The sequence below is a fragment of the Ailuropoda melanoleuca genome, chromosome 7 (assembly GCF_002007445.2).
Source record: "Ailuropoda melanoleuca isolate Jingjing chromosome 7, ASM200744v2, whole genome shotgun sequence".
NCBI classification, from domain to species: Eukaryota; Metazoa; Chordata; class Mammalia; order Carnivora; family Ursidae; genus Ailuropoda; species Ailuropoda melanoleuca.
In genome coordinates this window covers 82978430-82998795 of record NC_048224.1, presented here as the reverse complement: position 1 = coordinate 82998795, position 20366 = coordinate 82978430, and the positions used below count along the sequence as shown (strand labels likewise).

General features: G+C 45.7%; 1 protein-coding gene across 1 annotated transcript in view; it reads left to right on the top strand.

Annotated features, from left to right (window-relative positions):
• The window catches only part of CDADC1 (cytidine and dCMP deaminase domain containing 1), a 47805-nt gene extending 41862 nt beyond the window's left edge, over positions 1 to 5943 (top strand). Inside the window, exon 10 of the mRNA XM_002919118.4 lies at positions 80 to 5943. Within this exon, the coding sequence (XP_002919164.2) occupies positions 80 to 150 (71 nt within the window). The 3' untranslated portion in view covers positions 151 to 5943. The remainder of the gene's footprint in view (positions 1 to 79) is intronic.
• Positions 5944 to 20366: the final 14423 nt, after the last annotated feature.

Below are 20366 nucleotides of genomic sequence, written 5' to 3'. Positions count from 1 at the left end.
TTTCGTTCTTACAACCGCTATGACTGTAATACCCGTGTGTTTGAAGTTTTCCTGACATGAAGTTATTCTTGAACACTAGATGGTGTGTTGAGACCCTTACCTCCGGGTGAAGAACACCAAAACAAGAAGCTGTGTCTTGGAAACCACTAAGAAGTCCTGTCTGAACTGGAGCGACGCCTTGAGAATTTGTATCGCACTTTTAAAATTCAGCCTTGTTAACTCAGAAAATAAGGGTGGATTTTGTGAATAACTGAGGCAAATTTTAAGGACGCTAATTTATTATTGCCATATGGATGATGTTAATGAGAATATTTTTATTTTAGATTTGTGTGTTTTCCAGAATATGGTGGTATGTTCTTTTATTACATTAAATGAGGTAGCAATGATTTAATGAGACAAATTTAATCACCTGTAGAGGTTAATTTCTTTTTGTCTTAGCTTTATATTAGCCAGTTTTTTGTTTTTTGGGCTTTTTTTGTAAGGGACTGGTTCACTAAAGGTCACATCTCTGTAGAGAATTATACACCTTTTAAGATATATGAATTCTGGGGCGCCTGGGTGGCTCAGTCGTTAAGCGTCTCCCTTCGGCTCAGGGCGTGATCCCAGGTTCCTGGGATCGAGCCCCATGTCAGGCTCCTCCGCTGGGAGCCTGCTTCTTCCTCTCCCACTCCCCTTGCTTGTGTTCCCTCTCTCACTGGCTGTCTCTTTCTGTCAAATAAATAAAATCTTAAAAAAAAATAAATAAATAAATATGAATTCCTTCAGATTGTGAAGGTGATAATTGGTAAACTGCTCCAGGGAAATAAATGATGACCTGGCCATTTTTCAGTCAGTGGATGCCTCACCAAAAGTTCACATTTATACCTAAAGCTTTTTAATAATCAGAAGTTAATTAGGATAGAATCATAAAAAATGAAGGTGGTATACCTGATCCCCATTATAAAAGTATATTCCTAACAACATTATTAATTTTTTTAAAAATCTTTCACTACATAGAAATATCAGTGATTTGTTGGACTAGGGTGTTAAATCACTGATTTGGGGTAGCAGTGGAGAGGGAATATTGTTCTGAGGCCGTATTGCTATTTGATATCACTGACCCTTGAAATCACTAGCAACACCAAATTTGCTTATGATGTTAACGGTGAAGAAATATTTTAGTCTGGAATATTGAAACTACCCTTTGTCAAATTCTATTCATAAATGCTGCCCATTTTTCCCTTTATACAGTTAACAGAGTGTCTCATGGCTTTCAATAGAAGATCTTTTAAAAATATTCTTAAACCTTAAGAATACTGAAAATCTCAAGTAAACATTATGATCAGTTCCTTTTCATTCCAAATTGCTATTTGTGAGACTCTCATTTTTATTTCCTAAGAAACTTTCAGAAAATTAGTCCAAAGATGAAGGAACATGTTTTGCACTTTCCTAGAGTTAGGGAGGGAATGCACAGCCCGTGGCCCACACTCCTGGATGGGACATCCTGCAGGGCACGTGTCTTGGCTGTGTAGAGATAATCAGATTTGCTTCTGCTATTGTTCCCAGCCCTTCCACAGCACCACATGGCCTCACAAGGCCTCCCACCCGTTTCTCAGAATCGTACACAGGGCAATCCAAACATTGGCCGACGTCCCTATTTGTACAGCAGACTGCTTAGTTCCACTGGGAGTTCAAAGTCCTCATACCAGGCGGTGGAAAACAGCCATAAGTATTGAGAGGGGAGGAAAGATACCTTAGAGATAACTAAGGCTAATTTGAAAACGAGTAGTTAAGGTATTCTAAAATATTTATCAATATGGAAATCCTGAGATTTGCTTACATCCTCCCGGTTGCTTCAATATATAATTTATACAAGCTTAAATTCATGTTAGAATCGTTGTTTCTTAGCACTATGTCATCCATATCAAATATTTTATAAATCAATCAGCAAATATTTCTTAAGACCCAAAAGCCTGCTATTATCAGGTTTATTTATGGACGTTGAGGGGGATATCAGAAGGGAGAAACATAAAATGGAGAAAACTAGGACTAGAAAGTGGGAAAATTGATATTTCCAAGCACTATGACAATGTTCATGGTAATGCCATATTTCCTTCTTTAGAGCTGGTCAGTTTTCAACATTTATTGAGAATTTCCTATGTAGTACCAGAGGAAGGCTCTATGAGGGCTTTATATATATATAAATATATACACACACATATTTATATACATATATTTATATATACATATACATATAAATTATATGTATATAAATTTTATATATATAAAAATATAAATTTTTTAAGCTGATGAATCCAGTGCCTATGATGATAGTGCCTGGCACATAATAGGCATTCAATAAGTATTTGTTGATTGATTGAGTGACTACTGGACACTGGCTAGACCCTGGAGATGAGATGTGTAAGAAATGCTCCCTCATCTCAAGAAGCTCACAGTTTGGTGGAAGACAGAAGCATGTAACCGAGCAATAGAGACTGATTCTCAGAGTGGGGTCCCTGGACCAGCAACATTAGCATTACCTGGGGACTTGTTAGAGATGCAAATTCTTAAGGTCCCCTGAGACCTATTGAATCAGAAACTGGCGTGGGATCCAGCAATCTGTGTTGTCACAGCTCTCCAGGTGCTTCTGATGACCTTGGAGGTTGAGAACCACCCTGTGAATGCAACTATAGGAAGCTTCTAATATATGTAATTAAAACTACTAGAAATAATAAGAACAACAACTCTGTATTGCAGGGAAACCAGGATGTGTTTTTAGCTAAGAAAAGGTATGAGGTAGGGAGATGTATTTTAGTTAAGAGAAAAGAAAGTAAATTTTGTCCTAAAGTAAAACTGGTTATTTCAGAATGACCATTCAGAATGGTCATTACCTAATGGAAAAAAGAAAAATAAAGGACAAACTAAGGACATAGAGGTTTGGGAAAAGAAAGGAAGGAAGGAAGGAAGGAAGGAAGGAAGGAAGGAAGGAAGGAAGGAAAGAAAATTTTACCTTTTGTAGTCACGTTGTTTAAAAATCGAATTGTTATAACGGTTTTTAAAAATAATAAACTTGCTTTTTTGTTTTATAGCTTGCTAATGTAATTTTCCTTCATTTGCTAAAAGAACAAAGTTTTCTTGGGCTATTAGTCTGCTCTTGATAAGATATTGTGAATGGTCTTGTTTACCTTTTCAGTAATCTCCCTGGGAAGCAAAGATATTATGTTTTATTAAAGTAATTTCCTGTGCTTCATGTTGTCTTTATCAGATCTTTGATGATTTAACTGAGTCTTAACATTAAGAGCTGAATTTTACTTAAAACTATGTAACCTTTTTTATTTGCCTTTAAAATCTTTTGTCACTTGGTTAAATAGATAATTAAATATTATTTCAGATTATCTGTGATCCTGTTTAGTCAAGTGTCCCAATCTTTTGATACTTTCGACATACTTTTCAAAATCAATTTCTAAATAAAGTGTTTTGACCAGGAAAATAAGTTGGAATTTTCCAGAGGGTCCCTAGAATGTCTCAAAAGATTTATTTTCTTTCTTTATAAAAGAGATGCTAAATGAATTGGTTTATGTGATACGCTAAATTACTTGGGAAGGTTGTCAAATAAGAAATATCAAGCTTTCTTTATGTTGTATTTGTGTAGGTATCTATCTGCTTTAAGTGTTCCAGAAATTATATGAAATTCCTAGAAATCAGATTCCAGGATAATGTTCTCACTGTAATTCTAGTTATTATCTTAAAATGTTGTATATCCCAGGTATAATCAGATTTTCTTATCAATTGCATTGTAATGAACTATCAGATCTTTAACTATAGCCATTTTTAAGTCTTTTATTATTTACAGACAGTTATTGTTTCACTTGCATGCTTTTGTAGAAGTTTTCCTGCAAAAGTGCTTCATCTTCAAGGAAATTCATGAATGGACTCTAGCAAGTATTGTAGAATACAGGCTTCTGATAACTAAGAGAATCCAACTGAACTGGGTAAGAATTTCCAGAACTAACAGAAAAACTGGAATCAAACAGAACAAATATTAATTACGTGGGACTGAATGAACTGAGGAAGATGATCGTAATTTTTTATGATTTTTTTGTTTGGACATTGCTTTTTTTTTTTTAATGTTTGGTTTTTCCAGATGTACAGAAAACTTTTTTCTCTTAAGTTACCTATGATTTACAGCAATTTGTTTAATTGCTCCTTTATAAGCAGAATTGAAACAATTACTTTTTCTCCCTACTTCATGCCTCCAAAATTTAAAAACCGTTAGTGAGTATTCTTATTTTTATGGAAATACAGTTATTTGCATAAGTTCAGTATGAATCTGTTCTTATAATGAGCATGAGTGGAAACATTGGTTACATTACTGAAGCTTTGACTGGAATGCCATATTTGAGAGAGATACATAGACTCAGATGTGACCAGACAACCTGAAGAAACTAAGGTTGACTTTATGGAGCCAATAGACAACAAAGTGCCTTGGAAAAGGAGGTCTGGTACCTTGCTTACAGGGTTCCTAGCAGCCTTACTAGGTGAGTGAGGAAGGTCACTTCCTGGCAGGCTCAGGAACCTCAGGATATTTTGGGGACCTTGAGAAGAGAGGAATTCACCCTGATTTCTAGGTATTGCAGGTGAAGTCTGGTGGAAAGTCCTTGCCTAGGCTTCCTACCCTCAAGAGGCTTTTAGGAGTTCCATCTGAGATTCCTTATGAAAAATTCCGGCAAAGCAGATTTAGAAAAGCCTATCTCATCAATCGTTATTCTTGCTACACTTATGTAAATGGCCCACATGTATTGAAACTAGATTTAATTTGCAAACAAAATAGTCTTACTGTGATTATCTTTGATAGACAGAAAAATTATGTTTCAGTAATACACTGTATAAATATCAGATTCTAGTGCTGTTAATTAGTTTTGAGTTTTTGTTTTCCACCTGTAAGATGGAAAGACCCACTGGATCCTGAATTCTAGTTTCCTCTGATATTTGGCTATAGCTGCCCAAACTAACCTTTCCAATTTTCTCCCACTTTTGACTTGGAATCATGAAGAACAAAAACTGCCCTTTTCCCCGAAGCCTGGCAAACTGACTGTGAACAACCTGACATAAACTTCAGAGAAATGGCCGCAATGACTCATGTTTAGACAGTCTTCATGCCTGCCGCTGTGTGTGCCACTCAGAAGGTTTACCTGAATACCTGGGGATATTATCAGAGACATTCAAACCACAAAAGATGCTTTGACTCTGACTTCTAGAAATTTTCTTGACTGGCTGCCCCTGGGCTCAGAAGCTGGTTTATAATTTGTTCTATCATTAACCTTTGTTTTTCTTTTGTTTCCATAGAAATGCCTTATTAAACACCTAATTTCTCACACAATATAGGCCTAATGTGGGGAGCTCAGTTACATCACCACCTCGTAAAACGAGACATAACTGTTTAACTGAACTGAGCTATGTTCAAGACTTAGAGATGAATTCAATGAAATAGTGAAACAATCTACCAACTCAGCTTCTGGATTTTGAAGCTTCTCACAGTTTCAAAGGTGGGTCCATGGAGCGGGGGGGTGGAATTTGCCACCCCAGAATATGCCGCTTTGACATATGGATTATGTTGAATTAAAATTAAGAAATAGCCATTACAAGAAGGGCACTCCTTTGTCCCCCCCCCCGAAAGCAGGAAATAAATTCCCTGTGTGAAGGGTGCCCTCCCTGCACCTGGAGGGTGAAAGCACCCTCATCACCCGAGAGAGGGGATTCAGGACTGAGAAGGCTGTGTAAACCACTTTGTTACTTCCTCATTAATTTGCTACCCAAGCCCAAACCCCTTTGTCAATTCATCACGAATCCTTGTTTCTTTGTTTTTTGCAAGGTATAAAAGCTGCCTGCTTGGTCACTTCTTTGAGTCTCATATTTCATTGCGCTCCTGTTTGTACGGAATTAAATTTGTTTTTGTCCTGTTAATTTGTCTTATGTCAGTTTAATTCTTAGGCCAGCCAGAGAACCCTGAAGGGAAGAAGGGAAAATTTTTCTTTCCTCACACGTCTTTCCTACATTGGCTTTCAAGGGCACATCGTGGGTTCCTGAAAGAACATTCATGCTTACTGCCAGACCAGCGCTATTTTAAAGGCCAAGCCTCTCAGGACCATTACTCAGAAAGCTACAATTATGCCTGCTTCTATGAGAGACTTAGAGCCAGTCTGTTTCATACCCTTCATTACCCTCTGTCAAATTTCTTCATTCTCCTTAGCCTGGGATACTTTTCCTATTGGGAAAAAGTAAATAGATGCTCTAACCCAGTTCTGGTTAGCAGAGAAAGCTTATTGGGGCAGAATCTTTGTGGGTTTTCTAACTTGATTGTAGTTGAGCAGACTGGCCTACTAGTTATACTGTGGCCGTTGTGCTGACAGCGCAAAGGTACTGTGGGTGTCTAATGCTGTGAAATCGCTAGAATGTTAAGCTCACAAGCAGTGAGGCTCCTATGTAGCACGCCACCACCTCTGGCCAACCTGGTTTCATCTGTGATGCTAACCGGTGGTAGTTCTCTGGGCTCTTTAACATCCCAGGGACTTGTCACCCCACTGACAAGTATTTCTGAGAGCCTACTGTGTGCCTGGTGCTGTGGTGAGCAAACCGAGACACACCTTGCCCTCGTGGAGCTTACACTCTAGTTGGAAGACAGACATAAATGTCCATGAAGAGAAAGGAAAGAAAGATCCATTTAGAAGCACTAGTGTCCTGACAAAAACAGGCACATAACACTCCCGTTCTCTGCTTCTTACAGATTTCTGGTACTGTGGTTAATGAGGGCACCCTCAGCTGTACTTGGTGGATCCAGAAAGTTGTATTGGTTATGGGTTTTGGAAAATACTACATGCGTAACCAGGAAATATTTGGGGAAGCATCTAGAAGGAGAGAAGAACAATGATATTAACAATGCAAGTGACTATACTCTCAGATGCAAGTGTTTCTGTTGTCAAGAAATTCGCCATTCCTGGTTCATTTTGACACTGAAGTGGCCTTATTAAGGGACACCGTTTCTGCTGAAATTACACACTTGAGTGTCATCTGTGGAGAACTCATACGCTTGTGGGGGTATTAGGTGGAAAGAAGTGTTTTCTTTTACAAAAAGCAGAGGTTTGCTGTAGACCAGGAGTTTGGGTGACACACAGCTGGGCAGTTGTGCTCCCCGCAGGGCTGGCTGGAGTCGCTCGTGGCCTCACACAACCAGTGGGTCAGCTGTGAGCTGGGCAGAGCCGGACACTGGGACAGTGGAGGGTGGAGCAGCTTCATTCAGATTTCCGGCGTCTCAGCTTAGATGGCTGACACGGCTGGGGGCTTGCCAGGCCTCTCTCCACGTGGTCTCTCCAGCAGGGTAGTCAGGCCCTGTTACTTGGTGGCTCAGGGCTCTGAACAGGAATGCTCCCAGAGGACAAGCCCCGTGTGCACGTGGTCGGCCAGCCTCCCCTCACGTCAGGCTTGCTAAGGTCTCACTGACCAATGCCGGTCATGCGGCCAGGCCCAGAGTCCCCATGACAGAGGTCAGCACAGGGCATGAGAACAGAGACATGGTTCACTGGGGCCCTGAGAGTAACGGTCTACCACAGGCACTGAGCAGATCACATAAGTTGATGCCAGTTGAGACTTGAGCCACATGTCCTGGGCTCTGCAGAGTTCTGTCCCCAAGACTACTAATTGGGATGGAACTTTTTACCTCCCTCAAGCTTTTACAGCAATGATAACAGAACGAAGTACCTTAAAATTGAAGCTTTTTTTTTTTTTTTTGGTCAGGGGAGAGAACTTTATTTAAAGACTTATTTTTTTAAGAGGGAGAGAGAGCATGGGGGGAGGGGCAGAGGGAGAGAGAGAGTATCTCAAACAGACTCCTAAGAAGACAATAGTTCAAATCTAAAATCCAAATTTTTGGTAAATCTGAGAGAAGTTTCTGGATAACACTCGTGCTTTGCTGCACACATGTATGTTTCTGAAAACTTGTTTAAAAAGTGATCTTAAACATGTTGGCGAAAGCCACCATTCATGCTACTATAATGATGCCCACAGTATGCCCTAATTGATGGATATATTTTAAGATGAATACAGGGCAGGAAAGCTCCACCTTTCTTGGCTAAGGTTGCTACCAAAGTGACAGACAAACCTCAGTTCTTCCTGCCTACTTGATCCCTGGGGATTGGCCAGAATCAGATGTCTTTGGGACCTCTGCAGTCTCTTTGTTCTGGGAATTCCTCTTATGAAGTCTTCGTGAGTGGCCTGGTGGTGGTTTGGCACCTGCAGGATGGGTAAGACGCTCCTCCAGCCATCCTCTGGCCAACCGCCCCCTGCCTTTTGGTGACACGGGCTCTGAATAAGCTGAGGGGAGAGGAGGGTGACAGAGAACCCAGGGTCAGACCTTTCTTTAAAAATGCCTCAGTGAGAGAAACACCATCAACAGCAGAAGCAAATATTTACTGAATGTACTGCTTTGATCCAAGCCCCCAAATTGAGAAAATGTGAATGTGGAAGAAAAAAAGAAGGAGTAGTTCTAGTTCAAACTGCCTAGACTTTTTTTTTTTTTAAAGAAAGCAGACATCTCCAAAGAGACTTTTGTGTTCTAGGTGGCAAGCAAAATGATAGTAAATTAAATGTGTACTGTTTATTTCAGCTGGCACATTAACTTCAAGTTCATGTGGTGTCTCAAGGCAGAGTTGTTGGCTCTCTTTACATGCTAGAATAATCAACAATTTATGTACCTGACAATCTTTTCATAGCCCTTTACACAATCAGGTGTACTGATGGCTGTTTCAGAAAACTTTGACTATAATTTTACTACTGAAAGGGATTATAATGTTTTGCTGTTGTGACTGTGCTCATTTATTCATGTCTAAAATTCTCCTAAAGTCCAATACTTTTTCAGGGCAGTGAGGCATTGTGGCAGAACAGGTCGGGGGGCTTGCTGGGTTACATCTGTTAAAAATGGGGCATGCGTTTATTGGGACCCTCAAGACTGGTGCTCAGATGTCACCTCATCCTGTGTTTACCAACAGAGACACTGACGGTGAGTTGAGTGCAGTCACTTCCCATCATTTAGGACCATCTTGAGCATTGTCTGAGATTTAGTGCCCCTGGCCCATACCCACCAAATGCCACTTGAATCATCCAGAAATCTGGACAACAAACATCCCCTGGGGGTGTGTGCAGGGGGCCGCCCTTGGCTGAGAACTGCTGATCGATCCAACGACCCATGAATGGCTGCATCTCCCCTTCAACTGTCCTCCAAAGATAACAGGTCAGCCGGGCTCTGCTCCAATGCCCCATACCCCCCAGTGGTGAAGAAATCAGCACCTCTTAAAGCCACATTTGAACTCTATTCATAACTAAAATGTTATTTTTTTAATGACCTAACTCCACCCCCCCCACACTCCCTCATTTCCATCATTAGCCCTTGGTCTGTAACACAGACCTCTTTGTGTCTCATTCCCTTCTACATGCATGCTCTTCAGTCTCTGAAAGTAGCCATTGTGTTCCTGCTGTCCCATGACCGCCTCCCACCTCTCCTGGAAACTTACTGTGTCATTGTACATGGGTTTGCACTTCACAGGAAAGCACTTTTTATAGTACCTCATTTAATTTTCACACCGAGGTGTAGGGGTGATCACTTCCTCTTTACAGGGAATGACATGGAGTCTCGGATCCAGTGACTGACCCAAGGCTGCACTGCTGGTCATTGGTAGAGCCAGAACACGAATCTAGTTCTTCTGCAAATTTAGTGCCAGTCACACTTTTCCCAGCGTTCACGGAATTTTGGATGCCTTCTTTCTTTCCATCTCCAACTCTGCTTGTCTCCCATGGTAGCAGGTATCATGGCTCCGATTTTTTTACCCTTTTTTGTATTCACGTCATTTACCATATGGCTTTGCCTTTCTGCCCAGGAACAGGTAGAGAATATTTCTCAGCTCTTAATTTTGGGTTCAATAGAATGAAATGAAAATGCCATCATGCCAGTGCTGATATTAGACCTCAAGAACTTGCTCTTTTGCATTTCTGCCCTCACCAGACACAAGGAACAGAGCCACCTCAGCCAGCCCTACCTGGATGAGGTGACCCCAGCCAACCCAAGGACTTGCAAGAAAAAGATAATTGGTGTTATTTAACTTGCTGAGTTTGGAAGGATTTGTCATGCAGCAGTGGCTAGCTGATACATTTCTTCAACCTTCAGAAAACAAAGGCTTCCCTTTCCCCATTGTTTTTCTTTCCTTCATTACTTGGAAGCCTATACTAGCTTTCATAACATCCTCATCTTTCGTTTATTCCACACACAATTGCTACCTTTCTGCCCTACTCTCCCGGTGGGAAGGAGCTCCCAACCCCTAATGGCCAAACACTACTTGGTCCCTGCAGGCTTTAGAGCCCTGAATCGTCCTGCACTTCTGAAACTTCTTTGGCTTTCATGACATGTCCCGTGTTTCTCATCTCCCTCCTGTCCTCCCGGGGATCTCCTCTCTTCCCTCTTTGCCTCTGGCTTTGCTTTCCTCCCTCCAGGGACCTCAGCTCTCTCATGACTTCATGGACTGCAGAAGTACTGACAGCTGTTTGCAACCCCACAGCTCTTCAAAGTTCCAGCGGTGTGTGCGTGTGTGCTTCACAGCTCCCCCAGGCGGCCCTCGGGGGTTTTTCACAGGGAATGATTGCAGGCTGAGTGGAAGACAGCTGAGCTTGGGGAGAGACCAGTGCCCAGGACTCCAGACAGGAAGGTATTCCAAGAATCCAGGCAAGAGGTGATGTAGCCAGACTCGGGTGTCAGGGTCACTGGAAACACTTGACTGAACACCTGTGCTTCCTGGTGCGGAGTTGGAGTTTTGTTTCTGGACCCAGGTATAGGACTTCACATTTATCCTCCTTAAATCTAATCATCGTTAGATTTAGTCCATTACTGCAACCTGTCACACTCCTTGATAATTTCATTATACTTGCTTAATTAGGCATCCCTCCCAGACCCCTGTCGATCCAGTCTTTTGGTCAATGTGTTACTTCTATCCTACTCAAGGAACAGATCACATTGAAAAGAAAGGGCCTGGCAGGAAGATCACAGTAAGGCCTGTTATTTGTTTTAGCCACCAGATGGCTGCATGTCCCAGAAATTGATGGAGGTGCAGCTTGTGAGTGAAACTAGGATTTGAGCATTATTGGATGCTTGGGGATTTGGAATTGGGATTGGGGGAGCATGGAGGGGACATGGAAGGACAATATGGCTCACTGGAACTGCATACATTGTAGCATCAGCCAGCAAGGAGGAGGAGGTTGGCAGGGGAAAATGAAACCAAGAAGGGCGTTTGGAACAATTCTGAGGTGCAATAGGGAGCCATAGAGGGTTGTAAGCAGGAGAGTGCCACAATCATGTTTGTGCCCTTAAACAATCATTCCAACATCAGTGTGGAGAACCCATCAGTGTGGAGTGATGGCTGGTGGTTGGATCAAAATGAGAAGCGATGAGGGTTTGAGCAAAGGTGACATTTGTGGGGAATAAGAGGAGGGGACAGAAGAATGTGACTGAATTGAGCAGACAGAGGGCGGGACTTCAGGGAGTTAGCAGGATCTGCCCAGCAGTGGTGCCCCAGGCTGACACCAGTGAAATTGTGATTCATACAGAATGCATCAGTCGTTCATGCAAAAATATCGATTAGATATATAGATATCTCTATATATCTTGATTCATATACATATGAATATACATATATATACATATGAATCTATATATATTATCGATAATATATTATAAATAGATATATATCGATTATATATATATATATCGATTAAGCACTCACTGTGTTCCAGGCACTGGGCTAGACCCCGGGGATGTTTCTGTGAAGAAAACAGACACGGCCTGGCCCCAGGAGTACTGCCATCTGGTGTGGGGGGCAGCCTGAAATGCGGGTGGCAGGCTCCTCGTGCGCTTGGGGATGCCCAGAGCAGATATTCAATCTGGGGGATGAAAAACCAGGTCAAGGCGCTGCCATACAGAAAAGATAATATAGTAAGATAGTTCCAGGCGGAGGTGACAGCCTGGAAGGGGAAAGCCCAGGGCAGGAACGATAAAGCAGGTGGCTTTCCTGGGACCTCCTGGGAGCCAGGTCAGGCACGCGGTGCTCGGAGGACGGGGGCAAGGGCTTTGGGTTTCCTCTGAGTGCTCAGAGCAGGGCCCAGGTCGGTCTGAGCTATGAAAAGTTTCCCTTGGACGTGCGTGGACCCGCGAGGGCCCGCGGGAAAGCCGGCCGCCGGGCAGCCGCCGTGAGGGGCGAGCCGGGCCCGCAGAGCAGCGCGCCGATTGGGGGCAGGATTCGGAGGTAGAAATGCGGCCAGAACGGCTGTGGGTGAGAGCGCAGGAGAGACCCCGCTCGCGACCTGGTGCGCGGCTGGTGTGAGCGATGGGGGCGGCGAGCGGGCACGCAGGACTCCCCAGCTGTGCTTCGGCCTCCGTACGTTTGCTGGCAGGCAGGAATGGTTAGCCAGCTTGGAGGTGAGAGAAGGGGTCTGGGGCCAGCGATGGGGCCACCGGCTTGCACACGGTTGTAGAGGTAGAGGAGCTCAGGGGCGGTGTGTGTGTGTGTGGCGGGGGGCGGGGGGTGTTCAGGAGAGGAGTGGTCCGAGAGACCCAGGGGTGGGGGGTGGGGGACAGGGCCCTGCGCGCCGCTATGAAGGGTGAGGTGGAGGGGCCCGAGCTGAGAAGGCACATGAGGGAGAAAACCAGGAGGAGGAGATGCTGGAGCAGGAGAGGACAGGGCTCTGAGAAGAGGCCACCTGTCAACCTGCAGCCCGGAGGGTGAGTTACAGGGGGACAGACGATCGCCCCTTGGACCTGGCAACACTAACGACTCGGTTGGCCCTGGGAAGCGTGTTTTCAGGACGGTGGGGGAAGCCGGGGTGCCGTGGGGGACCGGGTAGGTGGCGGGTGAGGAGGGGGCCCACTCGTGCAGAGACTTGAGAAGTTTTGCCCGGGGAGGTGCACGCGGGAGCTAGAGCGGGCAGCCTGAGGGACATGAGAAGGTATTTTCATTCCAGGTGACAGTGGGGGATGTGGAGAGCAGAGGCCAGGTGGCGCCCAGGGGCGGGGAGGGGCTGTGGACACCTGTGTGTGACTGAAGTCAACAGCGACTTGAGGCAGGGAGATCAGGCCTGCCTGCTCAAGGCAGTTCATGGCCAACTGGTTTTCTAGGGTGGTGCTTGGGGAAGTCAAACAGGCCTCCTGGATTTAACTGATGGAGGCAGAAGAAAGGGAAGCATTAAAGATCACATCCGTGTTTGTGACCGGAAGACAGAGAAGATGGCAGCGCCATCAATGGAAGTTGGGGATCTGTTTTTGGTGAACCCATCTGGTTTAAGTTATGATGACTTTGGGGTTTATGGTTCGGTCTAAAAAAGTGAAGTCCAAGAGGCAGTTGGAAGTGGAGCGAGAAGTGGAATGTTATGGCTGGAAACACACTTTCTGCAGGAACTACCTGAAAACTTGATGATGGGAAGAAGAGCAAAGACCCAAGCAGAGAGCGAAGGTTCTCCAAGCAGACAGTGGGAGAAGCAAGAGAACAGGAGATCTGGAATCAAAGCAGTCCTTCAGTGCTGGTGGCGATGGCATTGGTAATAGTAAGCTCAGAAAGGTGCGTGACCCTTTGACTTTAGGAATTTCTTACAATTATAAGGAAATAATCATGGATGGGTACAAAATTAGTTATAGTGATATTCATTGTGGTATGATTTGTAAAAATGATATTCTGGAACCAAGTGGAGATTGGTCTGGTAAATTACACAATGGGATACTACACAGCCAGTAAAAATGAAGAATTTTATGAAATAATGTATGCGTTCATGAGCTAGTAAGTAACAAAAACAGGTTGCAAAATTATCTATCATTGATTCTATTTTTAAATTTAATAGCTTTGTTGAGGTACTTCACATACAATTCACTCTTTAAAATGTACAGTAGAGTGATTTTTAGGTATGTTAAAGATAGGTGCAGTCATCACTAGAGTCCATTTTAGAACACTTTCATCACCTCAAAAAGAAACACTGTCTTTAGCGTATGTCCCGGTAACCCTCCCCCTGCCCTCTGCTCATGTAACCACTAGTCCTTCTGTCTCTTTAGATTTAATGAGTGGAATCATATAGAATCATATAATGTGATCTTTTATGTCTGACTTCTTTTGGTTAACATAGTGTTGTCAAGGTGCGTCCATGTTGTGGCAGGTACCAGTCCTTCATTTGTTTTTGTGGTTGAATAATGGTTTATTGTGTGGTATACCACATGTTGTTTATTCATTTTGTCAGCTGATGGACATTTGGGTTGTTTCGAACTGTTGGCTATTATAGACATTTGCGTGCAAGTTTCTGTGTGCACGTATGTTTCCATTTCTCTCTGGTATATACCTAAGAGTGAAATTGCTGGGTCATATGAAAGCTGTGTTTAATCACTTAAGAAACTGCCAGATTCTCTCCCACAACATCGACGCCATTTTACATTTCTACCAGCAGTGTGTGAGGGTTCTGATTTCTCCACATCCTAGTCAACACCTGTTATTATTGGACTTTTTACTTCTAGCCATTCTAGTGGGTGTGAAGTGGTATCTCATTATGGTTTTGATCTGCATTTCCCTGATGAGTGATGTTGACAATCTTTGCATGTACTTACTAGCCAGTTGTCTGTCTTCTTTGGAGAAATATTTACTCAAGTCCTTTGCCCATTTTTTAAATTTGTCTCTTAAGTTTAAGACAGTGTTTTTGTAAACAAAAGTTACGCATCCAAAAAGGCTGAAATGATAGTGTGGTTGACAGCTGTTGCCCTGCATTGTGAATTATGTGTTAATTGAATTATTTACTTTTTGTTTCCCTGTTATCTCCTAAATGTTTTATAATGAATGTAGGGGTAATAAGATAAACTTTACGAAGAATAGGAAAGGACCAAGTAGCCGCTGAATGGGGTCAGACCAAAAATTTGTTGCTGGCCCCCAGTTGAGGCAGTGGTCACAGTCTCACCTGTTTCTGACTCCCTTCCCTGGAGTGGGGAGGGAGAGAAGGGCTGACAGTGGGGAGGGTTTTGCCTGGAGGGGGGGCACTCTGTGTCTGCTCGCATTGGAGAACTGCACAGGCCCAGCCTCAGGGCATCCTGGAAGACCTTTCTACAGTGAGTTGACTCACAGGCTCCTCCCTGATGCCCAGGGGAGAAGGAACTGCAGGGACACGGGGAGATCCGCTCCAGTGAGGCAGCCCACCCGCTCCCTGCCACAAGGCCAGGGCCAGATGCTGAGCCTTTCCTGACAGTGACAGTGTGAAAAGCGCCCTCCTTTCCTGGCCCCTCTCCTCTAGCTGCCAGTTTCCTGGCTGCTTAGGCTGCGGGCTACAGTGGGATGCGGACAGGCACAGCAAACTGACAACTGAAAACAGCCACTCTGCTCGGAAACGTCCCCGGTCAAGGTGAAGCGCAGACACGCCCTCCCCCTTCCTCCCACACCCTGGGCAGCAGAGTCTCATTCATGCCGCAGGGCCAGGTCGCCGCCACGTGAATGTCACACTCAGTGCCCGAACACGGCAGAGGCGCCTTCCCCGCAGCAGGAACAGCAGTCTGCAGTTAGGGCCTCGCCTTTGCTCCTGAAGCTGGGGTCCTGGCCGGGGCCTCTTGAGGGCGGGGGCTGGGGAAACAGTGAGGCCTGGCCGGGAGGCCAACCACTTTTTGTCTCAGTGGTATTTTTTCCAAGGTATGTCAGCCTGGTGTTAGGGTAATGGGAGGAATACCAAGCCTCTTCGTGACCAGCTCTGGCCAACAGAGCTTACTGCACGAGACACAGACTCGGACGGATGTTACCATGGGTGGGTCTGGCGGACAGCTAGAAAGAACATCAGGCTGTCGGGCAGGAAGGACCTCAGGGTGGTGGGGCGGCCCCAGCAGCCCTCAGCCCTCATTGAACAGAGGAGGAGGCTGCAGTGGAGGAAGATGGCGGTTTCCCCCTGAGCCTCTGCCTTCAGGGAGGAGAAAGCCTTCAAGTAGGAGACAGCCACAGACAACGTCAGAATACGTATGAAAACTGGGTGAAGGACTGGGTGGGTTCTGAGGCCTGAACTACACCAAGGAGTGGATGGCTTCCTCTTCACACAGACTTCAGGAACCCCCCCTCCAGATCAGAGTGACTTGCCCGTACGGAGGCAGGAGAGCGAGGCTCTTGTCTCCCACAGTCCAAGAGTGAATCTCGCGGACAAAGGAGAGGGAGTAAAGCGATAGTTTTAGTAAGCAAGTGTACGGAAAAAGCTCTCAGGAGTGAGAAGGGTCCCGACTGGGCTGCCTGGGTGGGCCTCCACTCACAGTCGTTTATTAGAGCTGACCAGGGAACTTCCGGCCTTGACATTCTTGTGACATCTTTGTTTGAGTAAGGGCTGGTGATAACATCTTAAAGGCTTACTTCTTTGGGGTCTGGTTTTTCTGGTCACAGGTGACTATCATCAAAAAAGACCCCCCTCTGACGCCCAGGGCAGGGTGGTCTGGTTTGTTCCCTTATCTCTGGTTCCCTTCCACCTCCACATTTTGGGAATTTCTGTGAGCCTGATCACCTAGCCCCCAACCTATCTCTCCCTACCTAGCCCTGCCTCTCCCTTACTCAGTACCTTTCTTGAGCTCCAGACTCATTTGTCCACCCGCTGCCTGGACGTCTCCTCTTGGGGATGTCTCCACACCGAACTGTCTAGAGCTCCCCTCACCATCTCTCACGCGACTCTGCCCCTTGGTTGGGCACATTGCCACAGCCATGAGCCTGTGAGACACCCTCTTCCTCACCCTTAGCTTCTAGAAATCGCATAGCACTAGGTGTGGTCAATATTAAGTCCTGGATGTCTCACAAGTTCTGCAGCTCCTGCCTCCGGGTTCTGGGTTTGAATCCTGCTCAGTCATGTGCTCACAGTACGATCTTGGGCAAGGGACCCTCTCCGTTTCTGCATCTGCAAAATCGGGATAACGAGCACGTGCCTCCTACAGGGGTTCTGAGGACTGAGTTTAGTGCTCATGAATCATCTAGAGCAGGGCCAACCCAAAGCAGGCACTAAGTCAGCAAGAGCTGCCTTGATGATGGTATTAAACCCTTAGGATGGCTTTCAAGACTCCCCTCCCCGCCCCCTCCGCGTGTCCGCACACCATGTGCAGGGCACACACCTCGTCACTCTCTGACCACGCCACGCTCCGTGCCGCTGCGGCTGCCTCCGTCTGGAGCCCGCACCCCGAATTCCCTCTGCCGCCCGCAGCGAGCCCCTGGGGGTGGCGGAGGGAGCCAACAGGGGAGCACATCCCGTGCGGGCCGTCGCAGACGCCTACGTTCGTGAGGGCCTTTACTTCAGAGCCACTCTGTGAGGCATGTCGTCTTTTTCGCCTCACTTTTTGGGCAGGAAACTGAAGCTCAGGAATTCTCAGCATCCCCCAGCTAGTAGTGGAGCTGGGATTCAGTCCAGGGGTGGCCACCCCCACCCCGTGGAGTTCCACTGAGTCTGTGCAAACCTCTCCTGTCATTTAAGAGGGGAAAATAGAGGTCTTTGAGAGAGAAAGGACAGTAAGAGGAGGTGGAGACCGTTCCCCCAGTGGTGGGTTTGCCGTGGTCGATTTACAGAAGCTGAAACATGTTTCCAGGACTAATGAATGTGCGCTGGTCTCAAGGGCAAGTTGTCAGAGTTGCAAGGGGAAGCCAAGTGGCAGCATGTTTACCCCAGGAAGGTCCGCACAGGGGCTGTTGCGGCGCACCTTGCTGTGGGGGCTGGGGGACATCCCCCTGCACCTCCTCCTTCAGCTTCTCTGTGTCTGGGTTCAGCCTGGAGAGCTCCACTGTCAACTGTGCTGTCCTGAGGTCAGACGAATTCTGGAACATGGAGGATTCCAGAGCTTTCTCATGGACTCTCGCTTTGTCTGCCTTCTGTTCCCTGCGGACTCAGGGACAGTGTGCAAGGTCATTTCCGTCTGGCAGTCTGAGTGAGTCACTCCGTGGTTGTTCCTTGATCAACCCCTAAAGGTATGGAGAGTTAGATCAATGGATGTTGGGTTAAAGGAGTCAACAAGTGATTGAATAAATATTTTAGTTGCTTTGGGCTTTATTTTTAAAGATTTTATTTATTTGTCAGAGAGAGAGTGCACAAGCAGGGGGAGTGGCAGGCAGAGGGAGAAGCAGGTTCCGTGCTGAGCAGGGAGCCCGATGCAGAACTCGATCCCTGTACCCTGGGATCGTGACCTGAGCCAAACAAAGGCAGACGCTTAACGGACTGAGCCACCCAGGTGTCCTTGCTTTGGGCTCTAAATTTTGGGACTAAAACTAAGGGAACTCGTTTCCTAACTTCCCTAAAGGACAAATTAATGTGTATTACAACATGTTCCCCTAAAGATCCCCCATGATCACAGCTTTTTAAAGTAACATAGATGGCTCACAGTGCAGTGATTAATCCACAATCAATATTGAATTAATTGATGGTAATGGGGTTGTAAATTTTTATGTGGTTTTGTGACTTTATTTTACGGTGTTGGTCATCGTACGCTTCCTTCCATGGGAGGAACTAGGAGATCCTGACAGGAATCAGATTGGCGGCCATCAGACTGCAGCCTTGTGGCAGTCCTGTGGCACGGGGCCACGGATGAATGTGAGATGGAAGAATGGCTGACTGGGCAGCAACCACTCCTATCAGGAAATCTAAGCCAACACTATGTCCACCTGAAAAAGCCAGCCAAGAAAAGAAAAGCAGGTGCAGTATTACAGTCTGAAATGAATACTGGTGTAGAGACAAGGGATTGCTCAAAATGACGGAGAAATTCAAGATTGAGTTCCCTATCCTATAGGTCTAATTTGATCTTCCAAACATGAAACAGCCAAGGAGAACAAATTTGACCTTCAATGAATCTAGCTTTTGAAGCCTTCCTACTGAGTTATCCTTGAGCCCTGGAATTCAGGATTCTCTCTTTTCCTTGGGGGCCATGATGAGGGAAGGGTCTGCCCCTCCTGGGGTAGAGAGCTGAAGAGCAGGTCTGCCGGGAGGGAGGCTGCCCGGGTATGCATCCTGGCTTCCAAAGATACGACCTTTGGGGTCAGACCTCTCCCTAAATCCTGGCTCTGCAGCTGGCTCTCTGATCTGGAGCAAGTTCCTTAACCTTTCTGTAATTCGGTGTTCTCCGTGGAGACAGAGGCCTTGTGCCAGCCAGGCTTATCGCGCTGATTTCCTTTGCTTCATTATGGTAGTGACACACAAGCACTTTCCATATTTCAAAAACAAAACTATGTCCTTGTTCACATCCATCTTCAATCTTTCCAATCTTCTTAGGAAGACCACATCTAGCTTTATAGGTTTCAGACCTTTGTCCAACTGCAGGCCCCACTACGGTATCCAAAACCTTCCTGAAAGAGCATGAACAAAAAGTTGGTGATCCCATGCCAAACATAAATAGTGTTTTGGAGAAAACAAAGGAAAAAAGTAAAAAATATAAAAATATAAAAATTTCCTCTAATATAAGTAGACTAGAAAGATCTGTGAATCTACTTTGAAACATTTATCTTTTCACATTAAAAAATTGTAGCGACTTTCCAATTTCATTTTCTATTACATTATTACGATCTCTTCCAGGTCTTGTGTAATTTCCAGACTGCACTCTGGCTCCAAGCAGCTTCGTATCACGCAGACCATTTTGGCCAGTCACAGAGGCTTTCAAAAGCTCACCTGCTCTTCCTTGGTGTATATGCTTCCCCAGAGCTGCCAAGGATGAGGTGGAGGCTGGCAGTTGAGAAATGCTGCACAAGGGCCATGTGCCCCTCGGCCTTTCCTCCACGGGTAATCCTAACATTTGGCCGCTGGCTTTAGCCAAGAGCCTCGTCCAAGAACATCATGAGCTCAATCCCTGCTGGCTCATTCTGGGACCGATCCCCCAGGATCCTCCTGGGGCTGCAGTGGGGAAGGGCGTACTTCCTGACACCCTGGACCTCCCCTGTTCCCAGTCGGGAGGATGAACGAGGGAGGAGGAAGAGAGTTTGGCTTCAAGCCACCGTGGGTTTGTATCCCAGGTCTAGTCCATGCTGTCTGGACAGCATGGGAGTTAAACTGCTCAGAGCCTCAGTTTCCTCAGATATAAAATGGGAGCGCCTCTGGCTCTGATGTGTGTATTTGGTGCCAGGCAGGCAGGGCCCCGGCAGTGACAGCCTCACTTGGACAACCAGACAGCAACCACGTTGTGGAGTTAGCTAAGTGCAGGTGCGGGGAGATGGTCTGGGGCCTCTGGGTGGCCCAAGCGCCCCCCAAAGGCCAGCCTGCCCTCCCCCTGCGTGCTCCCTGTTTGGAGTGGGGACAGGAGCACAGACCAGCCACATGCAAAGGAACAAAACTCACCACGGAGTGTGTGC